The 9,193-nt window shown below is 26.4% G+C and overlaps 2 protein-coding genes across 2 annotated transcripts; both read right to left on the bottom strand.

The window, feature by feature from the left end:
• Positions 1-2,549: 2,549 nt before the first annotated feature.
• Sing (MARVEL domain-containing protein sing) lies at positions 2,550-4,098 on the bottom strand. The gene is made up of 4 exons (XM_074245730.1): positions 3,739-4,098; positions 3,116-3,298; positions 2,874-3,014; positions 2,550-2,793 (listed from the first exon to the last, which is right to left on the bottom strand). Exons 1-4 carry the CDS (start codon positions 3,892-3,894, stop codon positions 2,716-2,718), a joined length of 558 nt encoding a protein of 185 aa, XP_074101831.1. The 5' UTR covers positions 3,895-4,098; the 3' UTR covers positions 2,550-2,715.
• Positions 4,099-5,189: 1,091 nt separating this feature from the next.
• On the bottom strand, positions 5,190-9,069 carry LOC141529243 (uncharacterized). The gene is made up of 5 exons (XM_074245732.1): positions 8,914-9,069; positions 7,230-7,369; positions 5,941-6,120; positions 5,698-5,817; positions 5,190-5,549 (listed from the first exon to the last, which is right to left on the bottom strand). Exons 2-5 carry the CDS (start codon positions 7,341-7,343, stop codon positions 5,475-5,477), a joined length of 489 nt encoding a protein of 162 aa, XP_074101833.1. The 5' UTR covers positions 7,344-7,369; positions 8,914-9,069; the 3' UTR covers positions 5,190-5,474.
• Positions 9,070-9,193: the final 124 nt, after the last annotated feature.

The raw sequence follows: 9,193 nt of genomic DNA, 5'->3' as shown, positions 1-9,193 counted from the left end.
CCGGTTCGAAATCCTGGAGTAAACTGCCGGGTACATGCTTTTCTTCGTACACTTATACCTCTTCTGGGTATTATATTACTTGAGGCCGTACTGCTATGACAGCGTCAGCGACCAATGATTCTACTGGCACTAATAAGTAAATAACAGAAGTGGTGGTCAAAATCGAGAAGAATAAGGCTACTAGTAACAATAACAGTAAAGTATTTAATTATTTAATTAAATATAATATATAATATAATATAATATAATACCTACTGCTATTTTAAATAAATAAAATTGAGCTCTGATTTCAGAAGAATCTTCAGAAGAAAATTTTCCATTGCCCGTCAAGGATAATGACGCAGAGATGATAGAAAGTCAAAATATTACTCACAATACTTAATTCTAAATAGAGAAGGGAATTTATTGTATGTTTATTTTCATCCGTTTAAGTTAAAAGTGAACGGCGGAAAATGATTTATTATTTAACGCTCAGCAATTACGGCGAATATTAAATTTATTTAACAACTTTGATTCACTTGGATTCTTCCCAGTGAATGCGAATTTGCAAGTGGAATAAAACAATTATTGCTGAGTGTGTGGTAGTTTATTAGAATCAATTTCCGGCGCAAGATAATCTCCGGGTCTATATATATATATATATATATATATATATATATATATATATATATATATATATATATATATATATATATATATATATATATATATATATATATATATATATATATATATATATATATATATATATATAACACGCCAGCGGACAATTGTACCAGAAACATTTAATCGCGGATGAGAGGGAATCGTTTGCATCCAATTCGTAATTCTATAATTCAATTGCTCACTCTGCTGTGAAATGTACGAATATAATATCATGTTTAGGATTAAAAATAATTCATTATCTTTGGTGTATGGACTAAATTAACGTTTTTATCATTTTTTTTTAAATCTTCCTCGTGATTAAGGTGTTATTATTAGTATTATATCATTAATCCAGCCTCTATATATTGTTAAAATTATTATGTTTAATATATGACTCGATTGACCGGTGTTTTATATATATATATATATATATATATATATATATATATATATATATATATATATATATATATATATATATATATATATATAGAAATGGTTTTGTTCGACAAAATTTTGAAATTTTGAAATTACAGCAAGAATGCTTTATAAACAAAATTCCTGGTAAAAAATTCTATAAAAATTAAATAAATCCTTAACGCTTAAAATATGTCAGGAAATGCCCAAACACAACTCCTGTTAAAAGCAGAACTCAAAATGCCAATTTTAAAAGCTCCATCAAGGAAGTTACATTTTGGCACACCCTAATATATATAGGAGACTTTCTATAGATATAGTCACTCATCACGATATCTCTGAAACTATAAGACCTGGAGACTTGAAATTTGGCTGGAATATTCCTTTCGCCGAGTAGAGGTCAGCTAAGAACGGATTTTACGAAATTCCACCCACAAGAGGGGTTGCGGGGGCGTTAACAATGAAAAATTCCCGTTCTTAAACTATAGCTCCTATAGACTCCAAATTTAATAGGAGTCGTCTACATGTGATACAAAAATGATCTAAGAATAGATTTTACACCGAATCACCTCCAATAAAGATCGCGGGGGTGGGTGTTAACAATAAATAATCTTAATTTTTAAAATATAGCTTCAAAAAACTGCAAATTTGGTAAGAATCTTTTATTTGTCATGTAGAGATCATCTCAATACGGATTTTAATACATTCTACTTCCGATTCGATGGAATGTGGAACCTGTGCAAGTCAAAATAATACTCCAATTGAATTTCAAGTCTAGATCTAAAACTATAATTCTATAAAGTTCCCCGCGGAGCGGGCGGGTAACAGCTAATTATTCTATAATTAATTCAGCTTATATATAACTAAAATTATTATGTTTAATGTATGACTCGATTGACCGGTGTTTTTAATTAATAAAGAGAGATAGGGGAGGGTGAAGCAAGACGACCCACCTGGGGCAAGAAGGCCCACCTCAAAAATTGACCAAAAATTTATTTTTCTAATATTTTTTCGTCATATTTTGGAGGTGGGCCATTTTGCCCCAAAAAAAAAATTTTTTTTGGAACTTTGGAAAAATTCCGGTGAATTGAGTCAAAGTTGGACGAGAGTAAATCCACTTGATAGTAGAAAGCCACAAAAAATAAAAACTGGCTTAGGTGGGCCGTCTTGCCCCACCCTCCCTTATTTACCTAAAGTAAAAGTGGTTTATGCAATTAAGTAAGAGACCAAGTGGTTTGGATCTAAGTCCTCTAGATTGAGAGCAGCAATATTAAGCTTTTGTGTGAGATCAGTTGATAAGGATTTATTATAAAATTATTATCTTACAATTTAAAATTTTCATAAAATTCTTGAATTGCAAAAATTTATTTAACCAAATAAATATTTATTTTAAAAAATAAAAACTGTTTGCAATTAAAAATCTTAAAATTTTAAATAGTTTGTTCTTGTAATTTTGCAAAAAAAATTTTATTAATTTATATCAAAGATTTAGAAAATAATTTTTATTTTTTATAACTTAAAAAATCTGTACAAAAAAAACGGTAAATTTACTCTTTGGTAGAAAAAATATAAATAAAAGTATTTAGTATAATATTTAATATTGACCTATCTATGAATAATAATTAATATAAAAAATACTAAAATTAAATCTAATTATCTACTTCCTCTGTAATGTTTAAATGAAAAGTACGCGTCTGCACCATGAATTACACCGACAACTCCGCTCATCATCTAAAAAAGTAAAATTACTTTAGCTTTGCTTGATGATATAAAAAAAATAAAAACATTCAAAAATAGAAATTAAAACTTACGTAGGCGGCAGTCATCGCCGGATAGACGTCAAATCCCGGTGTAATATAATATTGAACCCCGAGGAACACTTTAGTAGAGAATGCGAGGTACGAAGCGGAACTCAAATAAAAAAAACAAGCAAATGCGTTGAACATCATTTCCTGTTTAGAATTATTCAGTCTATTATCATAATTTAAACCACAAAAAGTCATACTGAAATTAGGAACTTATTCCTAAGATGAGGAGATTTCAAAATACTTACGAAGAGCGACGCCCGGATGAGATTATAAGACCTTTCGGAAATAACGTAGCAGCCGAGCAGCAACGCCGAGGTGAAAAAACACGCGGAGGATGTTGTTAAAGAACTTTCGAACGCTGAACCAATATTTGCACTGTATCGAAGCCCATAATTTATCAATAAACTCTGGATCAATCCACTCATTATCTAAAATTGTTTGCACATTAAATAAAAAATATCTATTTATTTTATAAAATTGAAATTAATTGACAGAAATTTTTTTAGAATTTTATAAAAATGAAATTCAATTGTGAAATTAAAATTAGCCGACGTTCAACAATTTTAGATTTTTTTTTATCAATTGATTAGAACAAAAAAAAATATTTTTACAAAATTGAACGTATAATTTTTAAAATTTTCTACAAATGAAATTGTTTCAATTAATTTTTTTTAAATAATTCTTGCAATAAAAAATTTTCTAGATGTCGGCTAACTTTATTGTCATAATTAAATTTAATTAAAAAATTTCACATGAGAAAATAAAAAAAAAATATTAGGAAAAACTTTTTAAGGCATTTTTTTATAAAATAAATATGATTATTTGTTTAATTTTAATTTATCTTATTGAATGTAAAGAAATAAATTACCGTTTCAGCGACTTTGACAGCACCCGGCAAAGTTTTCATAAACTCGATGTGTATACAGGTGAAACATCTACACCAACAGCACTGTATCCCACCAGATGAATGAGTTTCAACCGGAGCAATTCGAATGGTAGGTCTACCGTTGTTGGTCTTCACCATCGTGTCTTCTTGTTGTGATGCCAAGAGATGTTATGTCTGAATCAGCGAGACTTTGCATGTACAATGTTGAGTTCGTTAAACCGGATGATTTATTTTTATCAACTCGCTCTCACGTTTGTTTAACTAAATTAAATTTTTGTCTCACTACTTATTAAACTTTTGTTTAACTGATAATTTTTTTTTACAATTTTTTAGATCATCAAAATTGATAATTGATGGAGAATAATAGCTACGAGTCGAAAGAAGAAATGTCTAGGCTCGATCTAGTTTGATCAACTCTTAAAAAGATACTGGAGAGTGCCCACGTAGAGCTTGATCGCGTGCCTTGGTACCCCCTGCGTTGATCCGACACAACAGCCGCGAAGTCAAGTTATTTTCGGCACGCGCCACGAGCTACTGCTTAAACCTCGGAAAATAATAAAAAAGTTTAAGACTTCTTTAGACATGACAGTTGTCTTGCTTTTATTTTTATTTCTATCTTAGCAGGAAAAGATTTGGCGAAAAATACTTGAGTCGTTTTTAAATATTTTTTCAAGTAGATACATATTTTTTTTTTTTTTATTGTATAATATTTAATAAATTACAAGTTTGAGTATATTTTCTTAGAATAAATATTCCTTATCGGTTAATTAAATATTGTTATAAATATTTTAATAAAATTTATTAATAAAATATATAAGTGTGACTTTTTTTTTTATTATTTTTACAAAGAATTTTTTTACATGAAAAATTATGTAAATTCTACCTATTTTGTCTGATAGTAGACTATTAACCAGAAAAATACTTCAAAGGTAGCTATACAAGCATAGAATTATAACATTCGATGCTTGTTAAGATCGACCATCTTCCCCCGCCGTCCATCTTACGGCTTAAAATAAATGACTGGCAGTTGAAACAAAGTTATATTTTAGATTTAAACACTTTGTACGTTTGTAAAATTTTTAATATAAAAATTGTTTTCAAGTTTTTAGAACTTTATATTTTTTATAAAGTATTCATAAAAATTAAGGAAAAATTATAAATTGAACAAATTTTTTAAAATTAATTATTGCTCAAGAAAATAATTTTGAGCACCTGATAATTTAAATAAGAAATTCTATTAGTCATAAAACTAAAATTGACATTAAATAAATAATAATTAAAATTAATTTAATGAACAATTTTTCATGTAGTAAAAATTAACTTAAAAAATTTTATTTGGACCGTTAATCCAAAAATAAGAGTTCTAACACATGTTGTATACAAAAATTTATATTAAGGCGTTTTAAATTAAATTTTTAAGAAAAATAAAAATAGACATTAAAAACCAGCTAATATATTACGAAAACATCATAAATCTGAGCGTAAAATCTTTCAAAATTGAAGATAACATGTATCTTCATCATTAAAAATTTTCCGAATAAAATTACAAAAATATTCGTGTTTCATCAAAAGGCTATATAAAAATGTTGTACGCTACTGTTTTGTAAGTTCCGACTTGGTTATTTGTGATGTGATGAGAAAATGAACTGTGTAAAACGTTGATATAAAAAATATTTTAAATCTTCAAGTACTCTGTTATTTTCTTCGATTTCAAGTATTTAGAGCCCTCTGTACATTCTGAGAGCAATAATGGTGCTGAAGAAATACAAGCAACAATTTACAAGTCCACAGATCTGCATAAACAAAGAAACATTTATGAGTTATTTTTGTTAATTTATAAAACAACTTAATTCAAAAATTTATCAAAAAATTAATCAAAAATTTGTAAAAAAATTTAATTATTTACAAAAAAAAAATAATGCAATTTAATATAGAACTTACAGAAGCGCCTAACAATAACTCATATTCTGATTGTCGACTATAACGGTCAGTCACTCTCACCATGAGATTTAAAGAGGCGGCAAGAAGTAATGCAAATGCGACTGCATGATAGATAACTTCCTGAAATTGTATAACTTACATTTGAATATGTCCAATTACATTTATGTAAACACTTAGTTATATCAATATCAATATCATAAATATATAATTAATAAATAAAAATGTAAATGTAAAAAACCTTACATAAATAGTTTTCGAGATAATAGATTCAGTGGGAATGGAAATTAAGCAGCTCAATAATAATAGAAACGTCGCTATCATAAATGTTGTGGCCATCATTATGAAGAATTGATTAGGAACTGTATAAGGATAGGATCGATCCATATGATGTCCCATTATTCCTACAGATACTGCTCCTATTAGCTAAAAAAGAAAACAGATGTTTAAATTTTTTTTGCTAAAGTTTAAAATGAAAATTGCTGATAAAATATTTTATTAATATTATTGTATTTAAAAAAAAATTAAATGTATGAATTATAAAATTTATACTACAAGTAAAATATTTATTATTTATGATGTTACGATACTACGGCTGCACAATTTCAAAACACAGTAATTGACAATTTTAAGATTATTAAAAAAAAATTTACGCGCCAAATTGATAAAAAATTTAATTTATGAATAGCAAATACTCAAATATAAATATTTTTAAGAAAAATTACTTGAAATTAAGGTCTAAAAGTTATAAGAAATCCAACGATACTAAAAAAAATTTTGCAATAACTGAGTTTTAAAATTGGGCAGCCGTACTCTATAATTGAGAGAGATCTGATAATTTTTAGAATTGTTTTACAAATAAATTACAGCAAGAAAAATTAATCTAAAAAATGAAAAAATTATCAAGTGTCTGTTAATTTTTTATAGAAAATTAAATTAAAAAAAAAAAACGACTTCTCTTATTTTTTAGGCGGAATTTTGATAAAGAGCCGAATAAAAAAAATTTATAAAAATAAAATTAAGAAAATTAGTTATAAGTTTTAATAATCAAAATTTTACGTGAAATATTATAAGAAATATTTTCTGTTAAATTACACGGTAAGAACAAGATTACACTGGATATCATCCTAGATCATACTGAGTGAAAAAAAATCCAGATAATAGCTAGTATAATCCAAATTATAATGAGTATAATCCAGATATCACTGAATATAATCTGGGATGATATCCAGTGTCATCTTGTTCTTTTCGTGTAGATTTACTAAAAAAATTTCTTTTATGATTTTTTGCTTATTTAAAATTATAGAAAAAAATGTTAATAGAATTGTTTAAAATGTTTATAGAAAATTATAGAAAAAAAAAACTATTTACAATTGTCAAATATTTAATAATAATTAAGATTCCAAGAAAATTTCATTTTATGGATTTTTTTACTAGGTATTAGTTACTCTCATAAAATTTTTAAGCGTGCGATTACTCATCAGCACAAGATATAAAGTTATCTAAAAATATAGAAAAAAAAATTTAAAACACACCATTTCCAAGAGCTTCAAAACCCCTCGATAAGTCTTTAAATACCCGGTGTTGATAATAATACTCGAGGTTGTCGTGGTCACCGTAGCGGTTCTCATTGTGATTGTATGCGACATGATAATACTCCTTTCACTTTCCAAGCCTGCAAACCAAAGTAATAAATAATAAATAATAATACATGTATAGTGTCCTATATTATGCTACAACAATATCAATAAAATTTTTAGCGAATTCAAAATGACGTCCAACAGGTAGTTCATTATCGTTGTTTACGTTAACTATATATTCGGCAGCACACCAGCAAGTGGGAAAGTAGCACAAGGCTATGTTTTCGTGGAGCGACCCACTTGCTAACGATATACGATCTTCTTTCTTACAAGCCAAAATAGTTGTGACTTAATAAAAAATTATTAATAGACATTGTGTGAATCATTGCTTATCATTTTTTTGCGTAATGATTAAACAATACATTCGTATGAACTAATATAAAATTATGAAAGTGAACAATGGACAACACCCTTGAACTTGAATTTTATGCGAAACAAACCGAGTTGCGTAGTTGAGTGTTTTGGGCCCACAATCCAAAAGTCCGTGGAATCTTCTATAAAATGCGATCAATATCACCGTAGATTAAATTTGTTTATTTTATTTTAATTATCAAAAAGTTGACATTTATTAAATTATAATTATCGTCTTCTAAAAATAAATGTTAGTAATTAAAAAAAAAATTTTTTTTAATTATTCTGAAAATAATAATTATATTCAAGGTATAGCTGACAACTATCAATTTCTTCAATTACAATAAAAAAAAAAAATGTTTTAAAAAGTTTCTCCTAATAATTTTAAATTTAGCTGATGACATTAAAGTTAGCAGTCACTAGAAAATTTTTAAATTTTATTTAACAAAAAAATTATTTTAAAAAAATTGCATTTTTAATTTTTTAAAATTTCTAAATGTCAATTTTTTTCCTAATATTTTTTGGCATAATTTATTTTTTAAAAAAAAATTATTAAATATCTGCTAAATTTATTTTCATATTTAGCTGTCACTTGACAATTTTTCAATTTTTTTTTTAACAAACAAATTTGTTCCAAAAAATTATTTTTAAAAAATTGCATCTGTAATTTTTTAAAATGTCTAAATGTCAATTTTTTTTGCCATAATTTATTTGTTACAAAAATTCTTAAAATTATCAACTATCTGCTAAGTTAATGAAAATAATAATTTTTTTTAATTTTCTCATATGAAATTTTTTAATTAAATTTAATTTCACAATATTTTCATTTTTATAAAATTCTAAAAAAATTAATTTCAATTTTATAAAATAAAAATATTTTTTAGTTTCATTTTAAAAAATTAGTTTTTAAAAATTAGCTTTCATTTTTTTTTATAATTTTCACTTGTGGAATTTTTTTATAATTAATTAAAAAAATAATTTTATTTTAATCTGCTAATTTTGTTTGCCTAAAATAATAATATTAAACACTTGTTCACCAGCCGCTTGTTAAATAATATTGTTTACATTTCATAACAGCGTCATCGAACTTAATTACTGAATGATTAAATTTTTTTGAGTTTTTAATGGTCAGTATTAATGAGTGTAGTTAATATTCGATGATAAATATCAATCTAATTAAATAAATGAGAGTAATGATACTAAAAATACAATAAAATATCCAACTGACCTTAAATTGAATGATCACCGTCGACTGTCTACGATCAACTGGAGTTGCTTATACGCTTGCGTTATAACTACTGACTAACCCATTCCGGTGGTTGGCGTCGTCAATGATATCATACTACCTACGCACTATGGACATATACGACGTGCAATGTTATCTGCTGACTGAGAATTAAGGAATTATATTTTTATTCTTCTGATTAACTCATTAAGCTTTATTAAATCCGAATCGATTACTGCCGATTAAATGACTCGTTCAATTTCTCTTTTCTCATCTGAAAATT

Source organism: Cotesia typhae, unplaced genomic scaffold, assembly GCF_013202065.1.
Source record: "Cotesia typhae breed Kobodo isofemale line unplaced genomic scaffold, CoteBio_Ctyphae contig_48, whole genome shotgun sequence".
In the NCBI taxonomy this organism is placed as follows: domain Eukaryota; kingdom Metazoa; phylum Arthropoda; class Insecta; order Hymenoptera; family Braconidae; genus Cotesia; species Cotesia typhae.
The sequence above is the reverse complement of the archived record's forward strand: the minus strand, read 5'-3'. Positions and strand labels throughout refer to the sequence as shown.

Coding starts and splice junctions, on each gene's coding strand:
- Sing (XM_074245730.1), bottom strand. CDS start 3,894: ATGGTGAAGACCAACAACGGTAGACCTACCATTCGAATTGCTCCGGTT. Junction 3,299..3,738: donor CTGTCAAAGTCGCTGAAACG/GTAATTTATTTC, acceptor AAACAATTTTAG/ATAATGAGTGGATTGATCCA. Junction 2,794..2,873: donor CGGCGATGACTGCCGCCTAC/GTAAGTTTTAAT, acceptor TTACTTTTTTAG/ATGATGAGCGGAGTTGTCGG.
- LOC141529243 (XM_074245732.1), bottom strand. CDS start 7,343: ATGTCGCATACAATCACAATGAGAACCGCTACGGTGACCACGACAACC. Junction 6,121..7,229: donor TTTTGAAGCTCTTGGAAATG/GTGTGTTTTAAA, acceptor TTTCTTTTTTAG/CTAATAGGAGCAGTATCTGT. Junction 5,550..5,697: donor AGTTATTGTTAGGCGCTTCT/GTAAGTTCTATA, acceptor TTGTTTATGCAG/ATCTGTGGACTTGTAAATTG.